This window comes from Cinclus cinclus, chromosome 25, assembly GCF_963662255.1.
Source record: "Cinclus cinclus chromosome 25, bCinCin1.1, whole genome shotgun sequence".
In the NCBI taxonomy this organism is placed as follows: Eukaryota; Metazoa; Chordata; class Aves; order Passeriformes; family Cinclidae; genus Cinclus; species Cinclus cinclus.
The window spans coordinates 2,446,175-2,471,613 of NC_085070.1; the positions used below are offsets into that span (position 1 = coordinate 2,446,175).

The following is a 25,439-nucleotide window of genomic DNA, read 5'->3' on the forward strand; positions in this document are numbered from 1 at the left end:
GGGAGAGCGGGCCCGGCGCCGGGGAACCGGGGAACGCCAGGGGGAAACGGGGTCCTGGGGAACCCCAACGGGGAAACGGGGTCCGGGGGAACGCCAGGGGGAAACGGGGTCCTGGGGAACCCGAACGGGGAAACGGGGTCCGGGGGAACGCCAGGGGGAAACGGGGACCTGGGGAATCCCAGAGCGAGAAACGGCGACCTGGGGAACCCCAGTGGGGAAACGGGGACCTGAGGAACCCCAACGGTAGAAACGGGGTTCTAGGGAATGCCGGGGGAAAATGGGGTCCTAGGGAATCCCAACCAGAGAAACGGGGGCTTAGGGAACTCCAGCGTGGGGAAATGGGGTCCTACTGCATACCCCCTGGATAAACGGGGTCCTAATGAACCCCAGCAAGGGGAAAATGGGCCCCGAGTGCCCCCCAATGGGGTAATGGGGTCTCAGTGCATCCCGACAGAGGCTGAACAGGGTCCTGGTACACCCCACCAGAGAGGGGATGGAGCCCTGGTGTCCCAGGACCCGGGCAGAGAACGGGGTCCCAGTGCTCCCCTTCCCCCATCTGGAGCGGGGAACACCGGGGAATGAGGGGCACCGGGACAGGCAGCCAGCTGGCTGCAGATCTCACCCCCCCGACCACACGGGGCCCAGTGGACCGGAATGCCCCGTCCCTGCATCCCCCGGGTACCGGGATGCCCCATCCCTGCATCCCCCGGGTACCGGGATGCCACATCCCTGCATCCCCCGGGTACCGGGATGCCCCGTGCCTGCATCCCCCCGGTACCGGGATGCCACATCCCTGCATCCCCCCGGGTACCGGGATGCCCCGTGCCTGCATCCCCCCGGGTACCGGGATGCCCCGTGCCTGCATCCCCCCGGTACCGGGATGCCACATCCCTGCATCCCCCCGGGTACCGGGATGCCCCGTCCCTGCATCCCCCGGGTACAGGGATGCCCCGTCCCTGCATCCCCCGGGTACAGGGATGCCCCGTCCCTGCATCCCCCGGGTACAGGAATGCCCCGTCCCTGCATCCCCCAGGTACCGGGATGCTGCAGTACTCACGTTCTCCTCCCCCCAGCCCGTTGTCTCCTGGGGCAGCAGGATGCTCTGCTCCTGCATGTCCTTGCATTCTGCCCTCCCTAAACATGGGGTCCCGGTGCATGCACCAGCTCCCAAAACCTCGCAAACCACTCACCATCTTGCAAGCAATCCCAGTCAACTTTAATGAGTCTCTGATTAACCCACCCTGATAACTAGGTCCGAATCTGCACCAGTGTGAGTAAACACAATTCAATCCAATATGATTAACACAACCCTTTCCTCTGTGGATTGTTTTATGGTATTTTTTTTGTTAGTTTGGGTTTGTTGTCTTTGGTGGTGAGCTCTTTGTAAATTGAAGCAGGAAACAGATTGAAGGGCCACGGTCCAAAGGTGTTAATCAGCAGTAAACAGTTTAAGACCATCCCTGGAAAAGCCACACTGCTCCATCAGCAAAAAGAAAAGGGGCCAAACTCCCCCTGTGCAGTTGTGAAAATTCAGGGATTCTTTTAGATGCTTCCGTACAAAACTGGGGGGAGAACCAGAGCAGAGAGTTGGACTCTGCTTTAGTTCTCATTTCTCCCTTTTACATTGGTTTTGTGTTTCAAGGGGTCTGTCTTGCAATCCTGACACGTGCAGCCTCCCATTGCAATCTACTCCTGTGTAAAGCAGCAGTAAAACAGTGCCAATTCCAGCACATTGCATGTCTGCAGGTGTTGTTTCCACTTTAATGAGATATAACTTTCAAGGAAATCTGCTCCTGGCTATCCTTGGTGACTCCTGAATCACAGAGGAAAAATGGAAAAAAACTCAGGCTGCCATCCCTGACCTTCAAAAAGCTCTGAAAACTTCGATCAGGGGCTGTTTGATGGTGAAATTTAGTGATTTAGTCAACCCAGAGCCAGTGCTGTTTCCCGTAGATGCAGAACCTGATGTGTCTTTTCTTGCTGACTTCCTAGATGTGTTGTCCCAACTTTAAAATTGCCTTAAAATGCTGATTTGTAACAATTCCATGAATGAAGTGTCAGGTGAGCACAGCAGAGACACTCAGTGCTGTGGGTTGTCACACGTGCTCGTATCCAGTTTGAAACTTGTTCTGAGCAGGTCATGGGCTTTGCACAGGAGGGAAAATGGGTCTAAACTACACAAATTAGTGGCAGGAAGATAGAGAAATTAAGCATGATCTGTGTCCTCAGTGTGCTTCAGAAATAAACCAACAGTCTCTAAACCTGCTCTGTGTGACCTGGAAGTAAGCCATAGAACTCCAAAATGAAGAGCTATCTTGATTTTCTTTTTAAAGAATTAATTCAGTAATTAACTAGTCATTCCTGTGTGCAGGAAGCTGGCCAGTTTGGGATCCAGAGCACTCCACACATCATCACCATGCAGGGGCACAGTTTCTTCTCCCTGCATTGGAAGGGGCTGTTTTATTAACGTTTTATCAGCCCTGGATACCTGAAGGGGTTCTCCAGTGATTCCCAGAGCCAAGAGAAGAAAAACCAGAGGAGGAGCTGCATTGATTCACACCTGCTCAGGTTTCCTAAGCGACTAGGTTGTCCTTTATTCCTCTGCTTGTTCCACTGAGTTGCAGTTTCCCAGTGGGAGGCTGAGAAATGCCAAATCCTGACTCCTGGTATTTGCCCAGTGATGGGATTTGCTTTTACATGCATTTTACAATATTCTGAGATTGATTTGTGGACATAGATGGAGCAACACCAACGTAAACCCTGAATGATTCAGTGATAAAACTGCTCTGTGCATCTAGTGCTCGTTTATAGGGACATAGAGGGGTCTCAGGAGTTCCTGGGCTGGGCCTCCTGGAATTTGTTGGGTATAAAAACAGGAGAGAGCTGTCAATGAGATTCCTTCCCTGTGAGGGAAGTGACTGGAGGCTGTGCCATGTCCTTAAAGCCTCCTTTGTCTGTCTAAACAGAAATCCTGTTTTCCCATACATTCTGAAAACACCCAGGTGTACCTTCCATCCATCCCTGGGATCTGCCCCTTTTTATAATCCTTGAATCTCTCCATTACTTACCCCATTCAAGCACCCAGAAGGTGCCATTTCTGGCTGGAAGCTGGTTCCCCCTTTTTTTGCAGCCCGTGGGATGTGTTTTCCTGTGCTTCAGCAGCTCTTGGAGCAGACACTGTGCTCCCAGGAGCCTGCTCCTGGCAGGATTCATCATTAACAACCAAAGCAAGTGATGCCTTCTCTGCACAGCCTTGCTCTCACCTCCCTGACCCAGCAGCTCCTGAAGGAAAACATCTTTGCTCCCACACTCAAGGACTTGTTGCCTACTCCTGAATTTGCCACCGGAGTGCAGGAGCTGTTTCCTCTTCATCCTCCTGCCTGTTGTGGTCTCCAGAGCTCAGTTAATCTGCTTTAACTCAATCCTGATGACTTCTCTCTTTGGAAGCTCCTGATTTTCTCCTGACATTTGCAGTTTATGTCCTCCCTAGACCTGGAAATCTTTTCCTTTTCCTCAGTGAATGTAGTGCTGAGGGTTAAAGCATCCTAGCTGGCAGGAGAGGAGGTTGAAGCTGGAATTTAGGAGAGAAACCTTTCCAAAATGCTCTAAATTGCAACAGCCCCTCGGAAATGCCATTGTCATGGGATCAGAGAGTTGCTTGGGCACCTGAGGATGAATGGAGAAAGAGGGATCTAACAGAGCAGAGGGGTTGTAAGACCAAGATGGATGAGCTGAGCAGAGGATAACAGCAGAAAAAGGATGTTAGGGTTCTGGGACACCGCAGGAAGGATTATTCCTTCAGGAATAAGGATGGATTTGTGGCTGAAGCACCAAGTGCTGGTGTGACCTTGCTGGGACACTGTGGTCCCTTCTGTCCAGGGATAATAAATTCAGCCCAGTGCTGACGGGGGTTTTTTATGAGGTGAGCCTTGCAAAGCAGAGGAAGGCTGGAAGAGGTCTGAGTCCTGTCCACAAACACATGGGGAGGGAAGGACACACCCAGGAGAGAGGAAAACTGTTGAAATAAAGAACAGTTTTAGCACAAGGATAAGGGGGAGCAATTATCCAGCAATGGCTGAGGTTGGAGATCAGAAGAGCTAAGTCCTTGGAGGGAGAAGCTTTGAGATCAAGGGGCAAACCACAGTTTCAACACATACCTGGTCATGTTCATGTCGGGGGCAGAAGCCTGTGGCATGCTACATCCTTTGGAAGTGCCTTTCAAGAGGAAATGTGCCCATAAAATAAAATTACCCTTGCTGGGGAGCAGCATCATGTGCAGCACAGGCTGGGGAGGTTCAGCCATGGGTTGACCCCAATGATTTCCCCTGGTGGGGCTGCAGAGATCCATCTCTGCCTGCTGGTCCCCATTGTCTCTCTGGTACCGTTGTGGATACAGTGTAGGAAATGTTCTCATAAGGTTGGTTTTTTGTACCCCATAGTTCATTTTCTTATCCCGCTACTTTTTTATTTTTTAAGTTAAATTATGATGGTTGAACTGATATCCTTAATTAAGGACTTTCTCCCTCCCTGGTAATATCCCAAAGCCTTTGGCATTGTTTGAAATTATTCAACTCAAACCCAGTGGTGATAACAAAACGAGGAAGTAAAAATGTGGGGGAAAAGCCAGGGCAGGCTGTCACCTTAATGAGCTGCCAGGGCCTGTCCGTGTGCCAAGGGAAGTGATCTGGAATGAATGTCACACCTGGTTATAAATAGTGGCAGCAGTGGCTGTGCCCAATAATGTGGGGACACATCCTCTGGTGGCTTAACCCGTGGCAGGGTGAGCACAGGCAGCCTCTGCAGCATCATTTTCTGCTGCATCAGTGGATGGAAATCCTTAATATATAGACAATAATAATATAATGCAGAATGTTATGATAATAAAATTGTGTGTATGTATTATATACTATAATAATGTGGTATAATATAATGGCTATAATATAAATAATAGTAACAGTGAAAAATTTCTATTCTATTCTATTCTATTCTATTCTATTCTATTCTATTCTATTCTATTCTATTCTATTCTATTCTATTCTATTCTATTCTATTCTATTCTATTCTATTCTCTAGTAAAAGAACCAGTGCTGCTCTTTGATGTCAGGGTAGGCTTTTACCCAGGACATCTGGCAGGGATCCAGACTCCCCTGTAATGAGCCCAGGCTTATTCCAACGAGGTGGATCCAAAATTCCCATTGGTATAAACCAAATTTAGCCCTCCAGTGTTTCGGGGTACTACACATCTAGAGATCACCAAATTCCACTGCCTGTGGTTATCACACAGTGAAGTGAAGGAGTCAGAATCCCCTCTGGTTAAGCCCTGCTTAGAATGTCTGTCCTAGTAAACAGCAGAATTGTCTATATGTATGAACAGATTTATATTCTGTATGTATATATAGATCTACTGTGTCTGTATTATGTCCATGTTATGTGTATCCAATATATATTAGGTATATATAATACCCCTTATGTATATAAAGATACATTATCTAGAATATAATTTTTCATATTGTAATAGTTATACAATTCTATGGCAGTATATATGTATATATTATGTATATATAGTATATATGACATATAGAGTATATAAATATATTATCATGGAGTGATAGAATTCTGTGATAATATAATGTGTATATATTTAATAGATTATATATATAAAAATATAATTAGAGTTCTGTGATACTATGTGTATAATATGTATATTATGAATATATATAATATATAATTCATAATATATAATATGCAATATATATAATATGTAATATATAATATATAATATATAACAAAATATATAATATGGTTATAGAATGGTTCATATAATGTTTCATATATATAATATATATGGTTCATATGATATAGTTCTGTACTATCATAGAACCATATATTTCTATAATAATATAAATATAGAATATATATAGATAGATATACTGTGAATATATAGAAAAGAGGTAGGTGCTCATAAGGCATCTACAAAACAGAGTTGCTTCAAAATTCCTGCAGAATAATTCCAACTCCATGGATTTTGTCTATTGTCTCATGTAATATTTTGGTTCAGCATCTTAAAACTGAGAAGCATTTATTATCAATAAGATAGAGAAAAGAGAGATTTAAAATCTCTCTAGGATGGAGATAATAGTCCTGAGAAAAATGCAAATAAAGACAAATGCAAAGGGATAAAAGACAGGAAGTCCTTTATTGAAGGGCTAAAGGCAGAGCCACAAACAGACTGTTTTCAAAATTAAAAACAATTACAAACAAGAGGCTAAAAATCAGAAAATTCTATTTTCCTCCCTCTCCTCAAGATGAATTCCAAAGGTTAATTTTGGTTGGGTTTGTTATGCTTACACAGCTTGGTTGGTACACCAGAGAGGAGGGGAACACCAGTCAGACACCAGAGTGGATAAACAATGAGCGAAGACATCCCTTCTCCAAGCTCCCTGCAGCTTTCAGAGAGGGGATGTGGGAGCAGCATGTTAAAACACAGTCCTTTTTAATCTTTTTCCTTCTTTTTTGTTTTCCTCCTTTCCAGACAGCTACTGTACAAAACCAAAAAGAAATTTGTAATAAATACCTAACACAAGAGGCTCAGTACATTGCTACAAATCCTTCACTGAAGGGAAACGTATATATATACATATATATATAGCCTAATATATAAAACCTCTTTGACTTAAATCAGCGTAAAGGCTACTTATTTTTACAGAAGCCTGGGGCAGGAATTCCACTTAGCATCACCCTCACCTCAGCAGAGCATCACTGCCTCCGGACCCCCCTTCCCAGGGGGATCCCCACCTTCCTCCTCGCTGGAAAAGCAGCAGGATTTGCCTTCAACAAGGAGTTTTTACATCTAGGAAGCTCCAGCGAAGCAGCCACACAGTGATTATAAAAAAAAATGGAAAAGCCCCTTGGCATGCATGAGTCCTGTGTGATAAATACAGACGTTTTCCTTGGCACTGTCTCAGACTGATTTTCCTGACCCGTCCTAAATGCTGGTGGTGACACTGGAGAGGAAACACATGCTGGCTTTGAGTTAAAACCCTTGCAGACTCAGAGGGGAAAGAAGAAAATAACCCTGTAAGGCTACATGACTTTAGCATCCAGCTATTTGTTAGAACTTAAATTCCTGGAGATTAATTAGCAGATGTAGAACATTGCCCAAAGGTAGGTCTGTACCACAGCCCAAACAGCTCTGTATCCAAACTCTGCAGCTGGCCTTCAGGTATTTTTTTCCTTTCCTGAAAAAAATAAAGGAGCCAAGCCCTCAATACCCTCAGTCCTGGGCTGTAGCTCTCATGATTTTGATAGAAATCATGTATGGGAGACAAAACAGGAGTGTTTCATGTTTTCAGGTAAATGGTGAGGTTTGTGTCTTCAGCAGAGCAGCTCATCCCACCATCCCATTCCAAACCTGTCTGGACAGCCAGGAAAGGGTCTCACATGGGCTTGGCTTGCTTGGGCAAAAGGGACAAGGAAAAGAATTTGCTCCATAAATGTGAATGGGGAATCTGAAACATCAAAAATTCCAACCCTCCTCCCCTTCCTATGAGAAAAAGGCAGATCCCACTGGAAATTCAGCATTTTGCTGCCAAAAAGGAAGCCAAGGCAGGGTATGAGAAGAGCCTGGAGATACTGAATTGCTCATCCAGCAATAGCAAAATCTTTCCAAATTCCATCCCTGCTCCCCAGGCACTGGCTGCTGCCAGCACACGGCCAGCAATTGCTTTGGAAAGGGCAAAGTTCAGGGTCTGAACAGCCATCTGTGCTGGGGCCAGGCAGCAGCTGGGCTGGGGAGAGAGCTGTGGCTGCTTCCCACTGGGAAAGAGCAGCTCCAGCCTTGCCAAGCTTGGTTTTGGACTGAGAATTGCTCAAGCAAGGCTGGAGCTGGCACCACATCTGAGCATTTTCACATATCCCAGGAAAGCAGAGGTGAAGAACAGCACTGGTCACCTCTGGCATGATCTACAGATCCTGGGCTCATCCCTGCTGCAGACCAGGGTAGTGAGTTATCTCCAAAATTACAACGGGGCTGAGAAAATGACCCAGAGGGGACTGAAAGCCAGGGATGGGAAAGGAAACAGGCACACTGGAGTGCCTGCTCCAAAAGGCATCGCAGTAGGCATTTCACAGTCAGAGCACTGCAGAATTAGGAATTAATTAATCCTCACAGTGGCCCTGCAAGACAGATCAGGGGCAATTAAGCCTTGGTTTTGTAGCTGGGGAAACAGAGATGTGGGGTAACAGCTCTAGGAGAAACGGCAGGTGCTGGGGGTGTTTGGAGACAGAGGTTTGTCACCTTGTAGGTTATAAATCCAGCAGAAACCACCTCTCACCTGACCTCCTGCCTGATTCATGCTAGGATCTGGCTCTCAGCTTATTCCTTCTCCCATTCACACCAGCAATTTATCTCCCAGGTGAAACCTACAGCTGATAAAACACTCCTCGTGTTCAAGGACACCCACGCTGCTGCAGGGAGGGAATGGCAGCCCATTCTATGCCTTTTGTGAAGAGATCCCAGTTTTACCAGCAAAGGCACCCACCCTGGACCTCCTTGACCTGCAACTGGGATGGGGAGATGGCAAAACCAGGCTCCACATTGTCTCCAGTGCCAAACCCCAGCAAACCCCACAAAAACAATCTGCAACCACACAGAAAGACAGCTCTTGGGAAACACCCTACAGATACGCTTATTTTTCCCTTTAAGTTACAACTTGCCTGCGAGCAGCCAGCCAGAAAGAAAAGGAAGAAAGAAAGGAAAAGAAGCGATTCCTCCCTGTTTTGCCGCCGTTATTCTCCCTCTGAGGTAGACATCGATGCGGTGGGGATGAACCACTGGAGAGCGGTCATTTGTCTGGCAAGCGAGCCCACGGCACCCTCGCTGTCCTGCCCCAGTGCGGCGGAACCCGTGGCACCCTGGGCTCCGAGCAGCCCAGCGTGGCTCAGCACTGCCGCAGCACGCAGGCCGAGGTGGCTGGCGCTGGCCCCGGTGGGCTGCACTTCTCCGGGGCGGTGATCTTCCCGGTGTAATCGATGCAGGAGGCGCTGCGCGTCCGCACGCCCTCGCCGCACGTCTGGGAGCAGGGGGACCAGGGGCCCAGGCGCCAGAGAGGGCAGGGCGTGTCTCCACAGGGCTTGATGTCCTCAGGCTTGAGGGATCTGTTGCAGGCAGAGGAGGTTTGACCCTCCACATCCCGGCAATCCACCGTCCGCCGCTGCCAGCCGGAGCCACACGTCTTGGAGCATTCGGACCAGTCACCCAACACCCACTGGGAGGTCAGCATCGGTCGGATGACATTGACTGACTTCTTCTCTTTGCCCTTCTGCTTGCTGAAAGGGACGTCCTTGGGGATGAAGAAGGTGTACTTGACTTTTGGTGGGAAGACCTCGCTGGCAATCGTCAGCAGCTGGACGGTCAGGGGCTCTGGGAGCTGTCGGAAGCTCTGCAGCCTCTCCAGAGTCGTCATGGAGCCGCTGTATTTCAGGATGGTGCCCTTAATGAGGATGTCCTGCTCCATGGCTGAGATGGCAAAGTCTCCGTTCAGCAGGTACTTGCCCTCAAGGGTCTTCAGGGCCAGGTAATTCCCGTCATGCCGCACCCCTCGGTGGCTGCGCTGTTTGATGTCGATGTTGGTGGCTCCGGCAGGGATGGTGACAATGTCATTGTAGCCATATCTGCACGGGGCAAGGGGACACAGTTATTTTTCAAGACTTATTAAGAGCACACTCATGTAAGGAACAGCACTTGGGATTGTGGCTCTGAAGCCATCCCTCTGTAACCCTGAGTGCTCAAGAGCTAGAAATTTTGCAGATGTTCTAGATGTGAGCTCAGCTGGAAGATTTCTCTGAATTCCGTATGAAAATGAGCGATGCAATCGAATGAACAGCCTAGGTGGGAAATTCCCCTTACTCCCTGTGTTTGAAAATGGTGAAATGTTTGGGATTGAAAGCCTGTCACTGGTGATGCTGAAGGGTGACATCACCTATTGACAGAGATAATACAGATGTAGGTACAGATATAGATATAGAACACCAGAACAGGAGGGAGTCTCAGCTACCTCAACTCACTTTTTGAAGGGTTTTGCAGCCACCACTACAAGGCAGAAGTAATCCCATTGGAGGATACAGAGGACATTCCCATGCCAGTGAAGCATTTTCCTTCAGAGCCAGCCAAGGGCCATGCCTGGAGCACCACGGCTCCTGGGATAGCATGGGAAGGTTTCACTTGAGCCCTCAGCACTGTGACTCACACTGTGAAGCCAGCACGAGATCATTTTCCATGGATCCCCACGGTGGATGCTGCAGTTAGTAATTAGGTTCAGAGTATTTTGGAAAAAAGCCTTTGAGTCAAACCCTGCTCTCCGTCACCCTGGCCTCCCTCACCCTGATCTTAATGGGATCTCTTCTTGGCTGTAGCTCCTATGCTAATCTCCCTTTAGTCAACCACAAACAACTCATAGGAGAGTGGAAGCCCCATTTCAGCTGTTCCCTGGAAGGAAACCATTTAGGAAATCTAATTGGACTGAGTCACCTCGCTGCATGGAACTGGACGGTTGGGCTTTTATTTTGGTTTTCCAACAAAAACCTTAAATTCTGCTCTTTGGCAAAGCCACGGAGTTGCTGGGTGAGGGAAGAGGCTGCCTCAGTGTCCTTGTCCCAGGATTCAAATTTACCCCCAAACCCAGGGAAAAGTTATTGAACATTTTATCACATGTCAGCCCTCGAATTATGTGTCCAACTCACTGCACTGGTGTGAAATGTGCTTTGTAAACTTGTTGGGGCAGCAGATTTATTTGCAGTGGTGTGCCGAGCTTGTCACATCAGTTATTATTTTAGGAAATAAGATCTACTTGGCCTGTATAATTCTGCCCCAAAATAAACTGAGCCTAAGCCCTGGAGTCTGGGGAGGAGCCCAGGCTCTTGCAATGCCAGCCAGCTGAGGATGCTGGCTTGGATCCTTAGGTATTCCTAGCCTACAGCTTCAGTGATAAACAAAGGGGAATGAGAGAGGATGCTGGTGTTTCTCCCACAGCCCATCCCTGCAGAACCTCCTCCCTGGCACCTCACTTGGATCTGTTGAGCGAGCCAGATATTTTCCTGCAAGTGGAGCCATTGCCACCGCACACCCCGCACTTGTCCAGCTTCTTGGAGGACCCAATGACGTGATCACAGCCAGCCTTGATGCACTGCCCGTGGACACAGATGGAGAGGGTCTCTGGGCCACACAGCGTCCCATCGATCACCTGGGAAAGGGGATGAGAGCAGTAACTAGGGGATGAGTTCTGACGTGGGGTAAACAGGAGTGATTCCCATCACCAGGAACCTTACTTTGGTGATTCCATCATCAGAAATCTTACTTAGGTGATTCCATCACCAGGAACCTTACTCTGGTGATTCATATCACCAGGAACCTTGCTTAGGTGATTCCATCACCAGGAACATTACTTTGGTGATTCTTATCACCAGGAATCTTACTTTGGCCTCAAAGACTTTGAATTCACTCCTCCCTCGGGCTCGGCAGAAGAGTTTGCATCTGTCTCGGGGGGACACTCCCGCATACTTAGGAACCCACTCCAAGTGGTTCCCTTCCAGGTCAGTGAAGTTGTAGCTGTTGTACTTCTCACACTGCTGCTCCCGAAAGCTTTTCCCTGAAAGGAAAGGTGAAATGTGGCCCAAAATCCATGGGCAGCTGGCAGGAGCTGCTGTCCTAGGCTATCACAGAGATGTGCGAGTGAGCTAAGGGTAGTGAGAGCACGTGGTGAGCGTGCAAGCAGAGGAGGAACGTCATGAAGGAGGGATCCCACACTCCTTCCATCAGCCACGGAAGGTCACGGTCCCTCTGCAGGAAGCTGTTGCTCCCCCCAGATATGAATGTCCAAGGGAGAGCAGAGCAATCCCTGTAACGCATTCTGGAGGAACAGGAGTGGGAGCTGAGAATGCATTTGGGAATTGCCATCCTTACCATCGGGCGGGCACTCCTCGGTGTGGCAGGACTGGTACTTGGTTCTCTGGCCCTGGCAGTAGCTGCCGCCATGCTGGGGCCTGGGGCTGTCGCAGTGCCGGTGTGAGAACTGGATGCCTCCACCACAGCTCCTGGAGCAGGAGCCCCACGCGCTCCACGGGCCCCAGCCGCCGTCCAGCGCTGCCTGCAAGAGGCCAGGAGAAGCTGAATCCATCCTCGAGCCTGTCCATCCCCAGCTGCTCCCTCCCAGGGCCAGCTAAGGGCTGGAGCAATGCTGACATCTCCCCCAGCCCTGACCCAGAAAAACGCTTTGGCACATACTTCACACAAAGTTAATACTGACTTCCACCAGTCTGTTCACATGCTTAGAGTTAAGCTGGACTTTGAGTGCTTTGCTGACTGACTCTGAAACCGCTGCAAATTTTCCCAGCAGGGCAAAAAGTCATGATTTAATTGCAGCTCTGCACTGCTTGTTTTGGTTCAGACCAGCCTACGGCTCAGTAGCAGACTTCTGTCTATGAGCTGGATTTGCCAGTAATAAATATTAACAAAGGAGAAACATCCAGAAATAGATCAGCCCAATCCAAAGCCGGCCAAGGAGACTGGCAGGGGTGGGGTCAGAGTTGGGAGTCCCAAAGGGTCAAGCCCCAGCCCAGCTGTATTGGGGTTGTGGTGGGGGGCTACAGGGGTGGCCTCTGTGAGCAGCTGCCAGAAACTCCCCCGTGCCCAGCAGAGCCAACACCAGCTCTAGGATGGACCCACTACTGGCCAAGGGTGAGCCCAGCAGAGATGGTGTTGACCTTAGAGATAATGTATTTAAGAAGAAGAAGAAAAATAAATTAGGCAGATGTAACTGGATGCAGAGAAGAGTGAGAACTTGAGGAAGAGCTCTGCACACACCCAGGGCAGTGCAGGAGGAAAGGCAAGGATTCCTCCAGGTATCAGAGCTGAGATTCCCCCAAAATTCTGTGGGGAAGACCATGGTGAGGCAGCTTTGCCCCTGCAGCCTCTGGAGGGCATGGGGGTGCAGAGATCCACCTGCAGACCCTGGAGGAACCCAGGCCAGAGCAGGGGGATGCCTGAAAGAGGCTGTGACCCCCAGTGTGGGAAACCTGAGCTGGTGCAGGATCCTGGCAGAACCTGTGGAGAGAGGAATCCATGCTGCTGGAACCCAAGCAGCTCTGCTGGAAGGAATTGGAACCCTGTGGAAGACCCACACTGGAGCAGCCTGTCCTTGAAGGACTGACCCTGTGGAAGAGTGACCCATGTTGCAGCAGTTTGTGGAGAACGTGTCCATGGGAAGGACTCACATCAGAGAAATTAATGGAGACTGTCTCCCATGGGAGGGACCCCACAGAGGAGCAGGGAAAGGACTCTGACTCCTCTCCCTGAGCAGCAGCAGGAACAGCCTGGGATGAACCGATCATAACCCCCATTCCTTGTCTCCCTGCACCACTGGAGGGAGAAGGGAGAGCTGGGAAGGAGGGAAGTGTGGGGGAAAAGTGTTTTTAAGGTCTTGTTTTACTTCTCATTATTCTGATTTTGTTAGTAATACATTCAATTAGCTCCTCTAACTTGAGCCTATTTTGCTTGTGATGTTGATTGATGAGCAATTTCTCAATTCTCTCAACTCATGTACCTTGGTTCTATTTCTCCCTTCCCTGTCCAGCTGTGGAGGGGAGTGAGAGGGAGGCTTTGGTAGGTGCCTGGAGTGCAACCACCACACCACCATTCCTGGTGTCCCCATACCTGGGGTTTCAGGGCATCCTGCTGCACACAGTGCCCATCCCAGCACAGCCCCTCAGCTTTGCAGGGGGTTCCATCAGCCCACGGCAAGCTGCCATTCTTGGTGTGGCAGAGGGGCTCCCCACTGCCCATCCTGCACCACAGCTGGCCACAGATATCCTCCTCCGTGGTGTTGGGGCAGTGCTGGAAGTCCTTGCCAAAGATCTGCTGGCATTGCTGGTCCAGGCTGTACAGGGCTCTTTGTCCGGGCAGCTCGGCAGGCAGCGACACGGGCTTGGCCGGGGCATCCAGCAGGCAGTCACCTGGGCAAGGTTCAAGAGTCAGCACATGGAGCTTTCAGGGCCTGATGCCACTGACTGCACCAAGCAGGGCACCCCACACCTCTGCCCATGGTCTGGTTTCACCTCCCCCTTCATCCAGGCATGGCAAGGAGCCTGAGCAAGTAAGGAAAAGGCTGCTTGGAGTGATGGTGTAGCTGACTCAAACCTTACCATGCCCCCCGTCCAGGAACTCGGTGAGGTACATGGCGCTGCAAGGAGACCAGGGCTGGGTCTTGTTCAAGTGGATGAAGAGCGGGGCCATCACGTGGTGCTCGCCCAGGGACCCAAAGAGCCGCTCGCAGTTCTTGGAGTCGTCGTGGGGCATGCTGAGCACATGGCCTGGGGAGCAGAGAGCATGGCACAGCTGAGCTCCCCAGCCCAGCTCCTGCTCCTCAGCAGATGCTGTGTGGGACCATCTGCAAGACATTAAGCAGCTCCTACTTTTGCCAAAGCTATTTGCTTCCGTAAATCAGAAGGAATAAAAACCTTCTTGCTCTGTCTCAGTGGTACAGCCTGCTGTGCGCAGGGCAAAGCAGCGCAAATTTGTAGAAACTCAGAATGGTTTGGGATGGAAGGGAATTAAGGCTCATTTCACCCCCTGCCATGGACACCTTCCACTAGAGCAGGTTGCTCTATGCCCCAAGGTCCAACCTGACCTTGGATGTCCCCAGTGATGTGGCAGCCACAGCTTCTCTGTGCAAAATTTAGTCAGTGCAGGAATGGCCAACCAAGGCAGAGATGTGCTTGATCCCATGCCTGAGCTCATCACAACAGGTAAATCATGGAATCACTAAGGTTGGAATTGACCTCCAAGATCCTCAAGTCCAATCTGTGACTCATCTCCACCTCGTCACCCAGCCCAGAGCACTGAGTGCCATGTCCAGGTGTTTCTTGAACAACTCCAGGGATGAGGGCTCCACCACCTCCCTGGGCAACCCCTTCCAATGCTTGACAATTTCCAGTGAAGAAATACTTCCTGAATTGGTACAAAGGCACCAATTTACACCAATTTCAGTGTTTCTGCTGGTGCAAACCAGCTTTTATCAGTGCCAGAAGCTCCCCAAGGCTCAGTGGGCGGTCCCCAGCCAGGAGATGCTGGTGCTGGGCTGTGCCACAACCCCTCCCAGCAGAAGGACTGGAAGAAGCAGCCTTCCCCTTGGGAAGGGATGGGTTACCCAGTTCATGAGCCAGGGTGTAGGCTGCCTGCAGGCCCTCATCCTCGATCACGGAGCAGCTCTTGTTGCGGTCGCACATGGTGCCGATATCTGCCACTCCCAGCGTGTCACAGCTCTGGTGTCCACAGAAATCCTGTTTGTGCCAGGCAGGGGGAGCAGTCAGCAGCAGGAGGGGGCCCCATGTTCAGCCCCAACATCTCTGTGAGCAACCCTAAATAAAACCACCCCCCCAACTGCTTTGCTGCAAGCTCCATTCTTTGCACGGTGGGGCACTGACCTCCATCATCAACCCCCTTCTTCCCCTCCACGGATGCCTTGACCCCTTTCCTTTCTGCACCAGAGCATTCCCGAGGGGTGCTGACCTGTCTGGTGAGGAGGATGGCAGTGTCGTAGTGCTCTGGGTGCCGGTCACTCGGGGGGTTGAACCTTTGCTGCCAGCTGCAGAAGTTCCTCAGGGTGAGGCCGCCGTTGTCGGACACCTCCGGCCCTGCCGCCGCCTCCTCCACCACCAGCACCTTCACCACCACCAGGCTGATGGAGTTCCTCAGGCTGGGATGCTTGTAGATGTGAGCTGCCATGGACATCAGGGTCAGGATGTGGGTCTGTGGGGGATGAGACAGGCAGGCAGGGCCTGGGTAAAAGCTCTGCTACAGGGCAATTGTTTTATTTGAAAAGAAAGAATCAGCCTCATTTATGAAGCCCATGATGCCCAGACCATGGGCTGACGGACTCGGTGCTGCCTTTCCTGTATGTGATGCTTTACACCTTGTGCTGGTGGACAAGCCCTGCATCCCCTTCTCCAGACCATGTGTCTCCTCTCCCATGAACCCTTTGCACTTAGAAATCCCTCTGGAAGAAATTGCCTGGGGAAAACCTCAGCATTCTGGAGAGTTCTCTGCATATTCCCAAAGCATTAACGCTACCCTCACTGCCCCAGGGCAGGAACCAACTCACACACATCTTGCTGGAGCAAAACCACCCAGTAAAAGTTCTGCCTGTGCTGGTCACAGGGTTTGAACCCAGCATCCTTGGCAACAAACCGGGACTAAAACACTTTGACAGCCAAGACTTTGCCCAGCAGCATCCCCTGCTTGGTGATGACCAGGGATTACTTAATATGTCAAAAGAGCCAGCGATGTTTAGGCTGATGTAAACATCTTATCGGAGCATCAAAATTCCTCCTCTGCTTGGCATCGCTCACGGCCCGGAGTCAGGAGAAAAAAATGCAGCTATTACACAATAGAGTATTGGGAAAGAGAAAGTGGCTTCTCTCCTCCCCAGACAAATTACACCCTGCGGTCTCAATTCAGAACCTAATTAAACTGGAAGGACTCGATGGGAGCCCTCTCCGACGGCCAAGTTTCACCCAAAATCCATTTCCTGAGCAAAGCTGTCTCTGTGTGCTCGACCATCATGGTACTGCCAGGACAATGCCATTTTCTGAGACACAAAATGCTGTTCCCTTAGCAAAAGAGGGAGATGTTGAGTGAGATGCAGCATATTTGCTGCACTAGGAACTGCTTGCCCAGGGCACTTGTGGCTATTTTAAATTATTCTGCCACATTTTATCCCATCACTGGCAGCCCCATGTAAACAGATGTTTTGTTTCAACAAGACATCTCCCAAGTCCTCCCCGGCTCATTATCCAAGGGCAGGCCCCAGCAAGGCTGATGGGAGCAGGGAATAGACTGGTTTATTTAGACTGGCCAGATCTCCACTCCATGACTCACATCCAGCCCAGAGCATGCAACTCATGTCACAGAGAAGTCACTGCAGAGGCAGGAAAGTGAGGCAAGATCCCCACAAGTGGCTACTCCATGAAACTTGGGGGAATTGTTCACCCTATGGGGAAAGTCCATTGGGAACTTGCTAAAAATATCACAAAGCCTTCCTAAAAGTATGGCCCTGAAGATCTAGAAGGATGCTCTGTGCTGGAGCTGCTCATCATGGGATCGTCTCTCATTTCCAAGGGAATAAATCTGCATCCTTTTCTAACCCGTTAGAGGTTTCTGTCCATAACAGTAGATTTGACCTGGGAGATCTCAGTTCCTACCACAAATCCCTCAGGACACCAACCCTCACATCCTCAGGGGTGCCTCCAGCCAAAAACCTCTTTCAGCAATAGGAAGAGAGGGACTTGGAAAACATCTGTCCACCTTCCCTGTGTCTGGAAAGGCAAGATGGAAAGCAAACTGAACAAACAGCTATTTAGTGAAGATTAAAAGGTCAAATTCACTTGTTCCACCATCTGGTGTCTATTTATACCCATCCCTGGCCTGTGCAGGAGTGGGTTGGGTTTCAGATGGACCCCGACTGTTCTGGGGAGAGCAGCAATGAGCCTGCACTGCCTTGGCTTAGCCAAGGGCTTGAAGCCATGGCCAAAAGCAAATTATGGATCCTCAGGGCTCAGAAGAGGCCAGCTGAGCGCTTTTGGCCAACAGCTGCCTGGGGACAAGCTGAATCCTGCTGGTCCCATCCTCTCTCTGCCTTTGCAAACCAGCCCTGGCTTGACCATCCACCCGGGAGGGAGCACTGCCTTCTCCAGGGTTTCCTTCCCAGCACTGAGGCTGAGGATGTAGGCATTGGGATCAGGTGCAGGGCAGCGTTTTGGGTTGGGTTTGAGGAGCCCAGGGCTGCAAACACCCTGGCTCCTGCCTTCTTGCCAGGCACTGCAGCCCTCCAGGCACAAGGATCTTCCCTGCCATTTCCAAGCAGCATCCTGGGAGATCTGGCAGGAGGTCTGGTAAACACAGCTGGGAAAATCAGCCTCTTACCTGCTCGGGGGGGAGAGGACACCAGTGTGAACCAGAGAGGGTCATGGAGTGTTCCTTCTCTGCCCCGTGCACCGCATTTATGTCCAGGCACTGTGGAGGGTGATGCCCCACAAACCTCCCACCCCTTTTCCCCTCAGCTGCAATCCTGGGCTCCCTCTGCTCTCAGTATCAAATTCCACTCACCTCCCCCTAAAAATAAGGAATGACTTTTGTCTGCCACACCTGCATTACAGCAGCTCTGAGATCCCTCCTGCCACAGCATCACTGTGTCTGGGAGAGCCCTGCCCTGAGCCAGGCACTGCCTGACAGGAGCCCTCCAGCAGCAAACAGCACAGGCAGAGGGACAGGAAAAACAAATACAAATCAGAGCAAGCAAAACTGAAGTGGTTGTCTTTATCCTCATTGAAGGACTGAGTTTTCTGATACAGGCTCTTGCAAAGTCTTTTACATTCCATTTCATGGGAACCACTCAGAAGCTGAAGCCTGCAAAGATCCCCAAATGCCGGCATTTATTTTTAATTATTATTATTTTGATGGGTGAAACTGCTCTTACACAGACACTGTAATTGTGGTATGCACAGAATGATTTAATGTTGCTGGACACACCCAGAAGAGAGGGACAGCAGGGAGCACCCACAGAACACCCCAGCACAACCTGCCTCCCTCCAACATGCTCCCCAGTGCGCAGGGAGCAATGTTCAGCCCAGCCTGGGGCTGCAGGATTGCTTGTTGGTTGGATTTGGTTGGGTTTTCTTTTCCCCCCTGCTTTCTCCCCAGAATCCAGCATTTCTGCAGAGGGGGAGAAGAAGAAAGAAATGCTGAGATTATGGAATGCAGGCAGATGGAAGGAAGCAAACCCAGGGTCAGATGTAAGGGCTGCCCAGCTTTTAAAACTCAACTGGTTTTAAAACATCTCAGGTTGTCCCTTTCCCCTAAGGCACCATCTGTGAGCTCCCCCCTGGCTCGGGTGCCCAGGGGCTGCTGGCTGCCCTGGCAGCCTCCTCCTGTGGTTTCAAGCCCGGGCCAAGAATTCCCTTGCAAAAATGTGGGAGGCAGCCAAGGGAAATGGGGGGCAAGGCAGGGGAGGGGGGGACACCGTGCCAGGCTGTCAGTGTGCCTGGCTGCCCTCCTGCCTGCCCGGCTCTCTGCCCATCCCTGCTCTGTTTGCCACATGATTTCCACCCCTCTTTTCTTTCTCTCTTTGCTGGATATTTGGGGCTGACCCACAAAAGCAGCAATTAGCTCTGTTCAAGGCAGGGGAAACTGAGGCACGTTCAGATTGTTCCCACCTCTCCCAGAGACAGAGATGGAGTAAAACCCCATCCTGAGAGCATCCCAGAGCAGGAGTGCTACAGTCTGGGAGCCAGCATGGAGCTGCTTCAGTGGGAGCCAACACATTTCATACTGAAGCCCTGAAATGCAGCAGCTGTTGAATATCCTGGTGTGAGGAGAGTGCATCAGCCAGAGGAATATTTAGGGAGGCTGCCTGGTCCTCCAGCCCCCCACCCCAAAGCGGATGCAGGCTCAGGGTCACACTCGGGACAAATCCCAGAAGAAAATCTGGTGGATGGCAGCATCATACAGGTCCCCCTTTGCAAAGATCCCCTTTAATCCCACTCCAGTTGCCTTTGGGATGGGTTTAGGAGGGGCTGGCTTCTTTTGTCAAGGGATTAAGCGAATCTACCCACTCACACTGCAAAATACCCTAAAGCAAGCCTGAGAGCCCGACACGAGGGGACCTGGGGCTCCAGGGTGGCTTTGGAGTTACCTCCAATCCATCTGAGTGTGGGAGAGCTGGCAGCAGGACCCTGGCAATGCCCAGTGCTCTGTACTCTTGTCTGGTCTTAAAGGGAAGGGTTTGCAACAGCACTCCTAAAACCTCATCAATCTGCCTGGAAAAAACACAGAAGTCAGCAAGGAATCCCAGCTTTTCCAGACTGCTCTGACTCTGCTGTGGTCCTCAGTCATCACCAGCCCTGGGAGTCAGGATCAGCAGATTCCTCACTTGCAAGAGGAGGAAGGAAAGGGGATCACAGCCATTGTGCTTGCGGAGGAAAGCCTGGAAATGTGTCTCATCTGCACCCAAGAGACTGGAGAAATCCCACCACAGGAATCCCATTTGGCTGCCAGCTGGCTGGGGATGCTGCAGCTGGGTTTTGGAGCTGCCTGGTGCTTTAGGTGTCTTGGCAAACGTTCCCGAGCCATGCAGAGCACCCTCACAAGTGCAGCCCAGCTGCAGGTGCTCAGCCCCCTGCACGTGGGCAGGACTAGCCCTGTCTCCTGCCTCAGTTCCCCCTGCTCAAAACCCCACTTCGTTCTGAGTGATGCTCACAGTCCTTTTGTTTTCGAGCACTTGGGATCCTCTGCAAGAAAAAGGCAAAAACTCCCGTGTCCAGCCTGGAGCCTCACTCCCATCCCTACATCACAGGGCTCTTCCCAGTCCCTGCAGGCTGAATCCTGCCACATCCCCCAGGATTTATTGCCCAGCGCTGCCCTGCTGCTGATGTCCCCACAAATACCCCATCCCCTGCAATCATCAAGCCCAAACAATGATTAAACCCCCAAATTTCAGGTCTAGTTCTGCTCTCGTTTCACCATTCCCTCCTGGTTTACATGAAAGTATTGATTATGGTAGAATAAGCCCTTATTGTGTAAATTAGGTTAACAGCTGAGCTATAAGGCTCAAATTGATTGGAAATAAATCATGAACAGCATTTTCCCACCACAAGCATGGCATTGATTATAACTCTCAATGCTTGAGTGCGTCTTAGGGTGACTCTTCTGCTCAAGCTGTTACAACTTATGCAAGAAAATAACTGGGAATACAAACAATGCTGGTGACCTTTAATAAATATTTGGTAATTAAAGTGTGGTTATGGGAAGAAAAGTAATGATATAAATACGGTTTATTCTGACTCAACATTTCTACTCCCTGGGCATGTCTCCTAGTCAGCTCTCTAAGATCTCATCAGCACCTGCCACTGCTTTTTTGCACTCCACAAGAAAGGTATTTAAGGAGAAGCAAGATTGCTGTGCTGCTCCCTGCATTCTTGTTCCAGAGAACAAAAGACACAGAAACACAGCAGGTGGTTTTTGGGTTGTTGTTTTTTTAGCTGCTACAACAGAGCTGATGGAAGTTTTCTCCCAAATATTTTAACATGTTATTACTCTACTCATCCAAAACAAGATCTGTGAAGGTTTTCTTCCCATCCCTGAGAGCTGATGCAAAGATATTGCTCGGGGGGCCAAGGAAATGATGGCAAAGTGGGAGCTGACCAGGCAGCATCAGCCATGCCAGGGCTGGAGCAGCCAAACCAGGGCACGGTGCCCCTGTTCCAGCCCCTTGGTTCTGTGTAGGTGCCATTTCCTCTCCTGCTGTCTTCACAGATTTACCTAGAGGGCTGTTGCTTTTTTTCCCAGCTCAAGATGGGAATTATCAGGATTTTCCCCAACCCAAATATATCAACTTATTTCTAGCATTTAAACACCCTTGGGTGTTGCTTTAAAACCACCAGGTGCCCAGCTGGGTGCAGAAGGTTCACTGTACTATTTTTTCTGCCCTCCTGGGGAGTCAGAGGCCAACTTCACACTATGGGGAGACTAATTCCCACCACCATTTCAGTCCGTTGCTGAAAAATTCAGCTTACTCCACTTCAAACTCTCTTCTGAGCACTCGGGGTACCTCCAAGTGCATCACCCCTTGCTCACTGACCCTCTGCTGTTGGCTCCTGCCAGCCTAGCTTGGTGACAAAACCAAGCAAGGGGCAAAAGCAGAGTGATGCTGAGCAGCTGAAATCAGGTGGAGCCCCAAGATTTAGCATTTCACAAGGTCCAGCCTGGCCTGAGCAAGGCTGGAATTAAAACACTGCTTTGTTAGGAGCAGAGAAGCCCCTAGGGGAAGGATAAAGTGGGTAGAAGTGGCAGAGCCGAGCTGCCCAAGTGCAGCCCCTGGTTTCTGCTTCCCAACTGCTCCCTGCTGAACTCCAGCTTCAAGGACTCTTCTCAGAGCCCCGAGCCCCAAAAACCCGACAAAGAGCAACCACAATGCACAATTATCCCTTGCAAAGACCTCCGAGCACTTCCGATAGTGCAAACCTGAATTTGGAGCTGAACCACCCATGCCTGCAGGGTAGGGGTGGAGAGGCGGCTTTGCCAGAGGCAGGGGAAAAGACCTGGTGCTGATGAACGAGGCACATCGACAGCCCTGGAGACGGACGTGGGGGGCTGAGGCACCTCGGTCTCTGCGCCTGCCGTCTCCCCAAAAGCCTGGTCGGGGCAGGGCGTCCGCAGAGAGTGTTTAAGGAGGGTGAGAATTCCTGAGGGCCGGGGCTGTTCATCCATCTGCTCAGCTGCTAACAGGTGGCTCAGGAGCGGGACCGGCTTTACTCGGCCCCCGCTGCATTTACCGCTCCCGCCCGAAGGGAGCTGAGCGCATCGCTTTGCGGGGCGGCTCTTCCCTCGCAGCGGGAAGGACATTAACCCGCCCTGTCCCCACCTTCGGGGACACCGGGCTGATGGGACATCACAGTGCCCAGCGTGTGCAGAGACGGGCTCGCCGGGAGGGATGCTGGGTCTGGGAAAGGACCCCCAAACACCGAGCGAACCCCACGGACAAACGCTGCAGCCTTTGCAGCCTCTACTCAGCAAGGGAAGGTGGGGACCAAGGTCCCCCCGCCCACTCCAAGCTGTCCCCGGTGTCCCGGGACTGGGGGGGATCGGGAGGGCGAGGGGGGGAGCCGGCAGCGGGCAGGACGGGAGGAGACGGAGAGGCGGTAGGACTGGAGGAACGGATTTGGGAGGAGGAGGAGAGGCAGCGGGGATGAAGACGGGACAGAGGGATGAAGGGACGCGTGTGTAGGGAGGACGGAGGATGGAGGGATGACGGCGATAGAGGGGCAGCGCCAGCGGAGGAGTGGCGGCTGGGATGGGGACAGCGAGGGACGGAAGGATGGAGAGGCTGCGGGGACAGAAGAGGTGGGACAGGACAGACACAAGCGGGGACAGAAGGACGCGGGCAGGGGCCACGGCAGCCCTTACCTCCACATCCTCCCCGTAGAACCGCACCATGGACTCGTCAGCCACCAGCAGCGTCTCCACGAAGCGCGGCTGCGACACGAAGCGCGGGGCCCTGCGGAGCGGAGCGGCGCCGGCGCCGCGGGCGGGGCGCGCTCCCGGCGGGGCCGAGCGCCGCTTCAGCCGGTGCAGCCTCCTCCAGGGCGGCCCGGGCACCGCCAGCCCGAGCGGCTGCAGCTCGTAGGCCGCCCCGTCCAGCAGGAAAGCGGCTCTGAGCCCGCCGGCGCCGCAGCTGCTGAGCACGGCGGGGCTGCCGGGGCTCCCCTCGACGGCGCCCGAGTAGAAGCAGCCCCGGCGCGGCGGAGGCGGCGGGCGGCGGCCGCCCAGGCGCTGGAGGCGGAGGCGGGGGGCCAGGAACGCGTTGTCGGGGCGGAGGCGGAGGACCACGGCGCGGCCGAAGGCGGCCAGGCGCAGGGCCAGCTGTCCCGAGGGTGCGGGCAGGCGGGCGGGCAGCACGGGCTGCGCATCCCGCGGAGGAGGCGGCGGCGGCAGCGCCCAGGCGTGGCACAGCAGCAGCAGGTGGAGGTGGAGGGGGGCCCGGCCGCCCAGCAGCGCCCGCCGCCCCATCCCGGCACGGCCCCGCACCCCCCGGGCTCTTCCCCCGCAGCCTCCGCGCCGGCCGCCGAGCCCGCTGTATTTATACTTTCTCCCCCCGGCTTTGACATAAGAGGTTTATTTTTGATCTCTCGCTGTTCTCCCCACTCCCCTCCCCTGCCAGCCGGAGCCTGGGGGAGGAGGAGAAGTGAAAGAGAGAGAGGGAGAGAGAGAGAGAGAGAGAAACTCGACCAAAAAAAAAAAAAAAAAAAAAAAAGCCACGTAAAGAAATTCAAAAAATATCCTCCCCCCAAAACAAGGGAAATAAAAAAAAATAAAAATAAAAAGAAGACGAAGAAGTAGAGAAGGGGAAAAAAATAGAAAAAAGAGGGGAAAAAACCTAAAAAAAATATCCCCAACCCACTTTTGGATACGATTTGAGGCCAATCAGGCGCCGGCAGCCCCGCCTGCCTCCGAGTGTCAACTCTAGCCTGTTGCTCTCCCAGTATTAACCCCTTCTTCAGCCCCAGCGCTGCCCGCACGGGTCTGATCCTTCCCAGGCTCCGGGGTCCTGCCTGCGGGAGAGGGGCTGGCACACTTCCCCCTCCAACACCATGGAAGGATTTACTCCAGAGAGCTGATTCTCAGCATCCCTTCCCGGCTGGAAAGCACTCGGCCAGTGCCAGCTGGAGAGCATCTTGCTTCAGAAGGTGCCTCAGGAGGTTCCCATGTCCTTCCCTTAGCCAGGGACAGAGAGGGCTTTGGGCCCCAGGGAAAACTCCAACAGGACACACGTACAAGGAGTTTCCATGCTCTGAACCAACAGCTGGATCCACATGGGGTTTCCTCCAGCTGGAATAAGACAACCGACTAAATCAGACTTGTGGAAAATACCTATGAGAATAATACAATGCAGCCAGCTCCTCCTGTTGCTCTTTTTTTTCTTTTTTTTTGTTTTGTTTTGTTTGTTTCTCTGTATGTGTTATATGACTTCATTTACAAACCCTTCATTCACCCCACTGCAGACTGAATTCCCAGCTGAACTCCCTTGCAGTGAGGAAAAACCCTACAGCAATATAAGAGTCTCAGGCTGTAAATCCAGGTAGCTGCTGTGTGCTCAGCGTGGCAATCACCAGGAGATGGGCAGAAACATTCTGTCCCTGGCTGGGAACCCACTCAGAAACAGGGAACAACTGGCTGTCATGGAGAAAGGGAAATCACTACGTATATATTACTCCTTCTTTCCTCTTAAGTCCTCCTTCTCCATTAGTTCATGAAATTCCTGGCCTTTGGAGCACCCTTTGTGCGGCACTGGAACATCCTGGGATGTCCTTGGTGCAGTTTGGGGGTGGTGGATCCTATTCTGCTCTGTGCCCTGATTTTCTAAACCTTTCAAAGGGAGTAGCCCATGCTCAGGACTTGGGCTGTGCTCCTTTAACCTTGCTGGGAGTACCAGCCCAAGGAACACACTTGGGGGTTTTTGTCCCCCCAGCCTAATCTTAAAAAAAACTGAAAGAGCAAAGCTGCATTTGGCACCTCGGGATTCCAGGGAAACAGGAGTCTGGCCAGTCTGCTGAGTAATGAGGAGTGGGGTTAAAGGCTGCTCTGCCTTTACTCCGGGATGTATTTACGTCTCCCTCTCTATTATTATCTCCACTTAAAAGCAACATCCCTACGTAGGTAGTAAACACACGGCCCTGGCTCCAAAGAGCAGCTGCCCCGGGGCCACGGCTCTGGTTCCTTTTTAAAGTCTGGGGTTTGTGACCGTAGCAGAGGAGGAAATAATAATTCAAAATAATTTTGAGTGCCTGTGGTGGACAGCGCCACAAGTGTGGAAGGGGACACTTCCAATCCAAAT

General features: G+C 51.5%; 1 protein-coding gene across 1 annotated transcript; it reads right to left on the reverse strand.

Moving 5' to 3' along the window:
* Positions 1-8,939: 8,939 nt before the first annotated feature.
* On the reverse strand, positions 8,940-24,233 carry ADAMTS8 (ADAM metallopeptidase with thrombospondin type 1 motif 8). Its single transcript, XM_062508688.1, has 9 exons — positions 23,012-24,233; positions 15,563-15,802; positions 15,201-15,333; positions 14,197-14,364; positions 13,709-14,007; positions 11,960-12,143; positions 11,473-11,645; positions 11,065-11,240; positions 8,940-9,672 (listed from the first exon to the last, which is right to left on the reverse strand). The coding sequence occupies exons 1-9, from the start codon at positions 23,612-23,614 to the stop codon at positions 8,940-8,942; spliced, it is 2,709 nt and encodes a 902-aa protein (XP_062364672.1). The 5' UTR covers positions 23,615-24,233.
* Positions 24,234-25,439: the final 1,206 nt, after the last annotated feature.

Excerpts from the sequence above, each read along its gene's own strand:
- ADAMTS8 (XM_062508688.1), bottom strand. The coding sequence starts at position 23,614 with ATGGGGCGGCGGGCGCTGCTGGGCGGCCGGGCCCCCCTCCACCTCCAC. Across the intron at positions 14,008-14,196 it reads GTTCCTGGACGGGGGGCATG|GTGACTGCCTGCTGGATGCC; the intron begins GTAAGGTTTGAG and ends AACCTTGCCCAG. Across the intron at positions 11,241-11,472 it reads TCAAAGTCTTTGAGGCCAAA|GTGATCGATGGGACGCTGTG; the intron begins GTAAGATTCCTG and ends CCCCTTTCCCAG.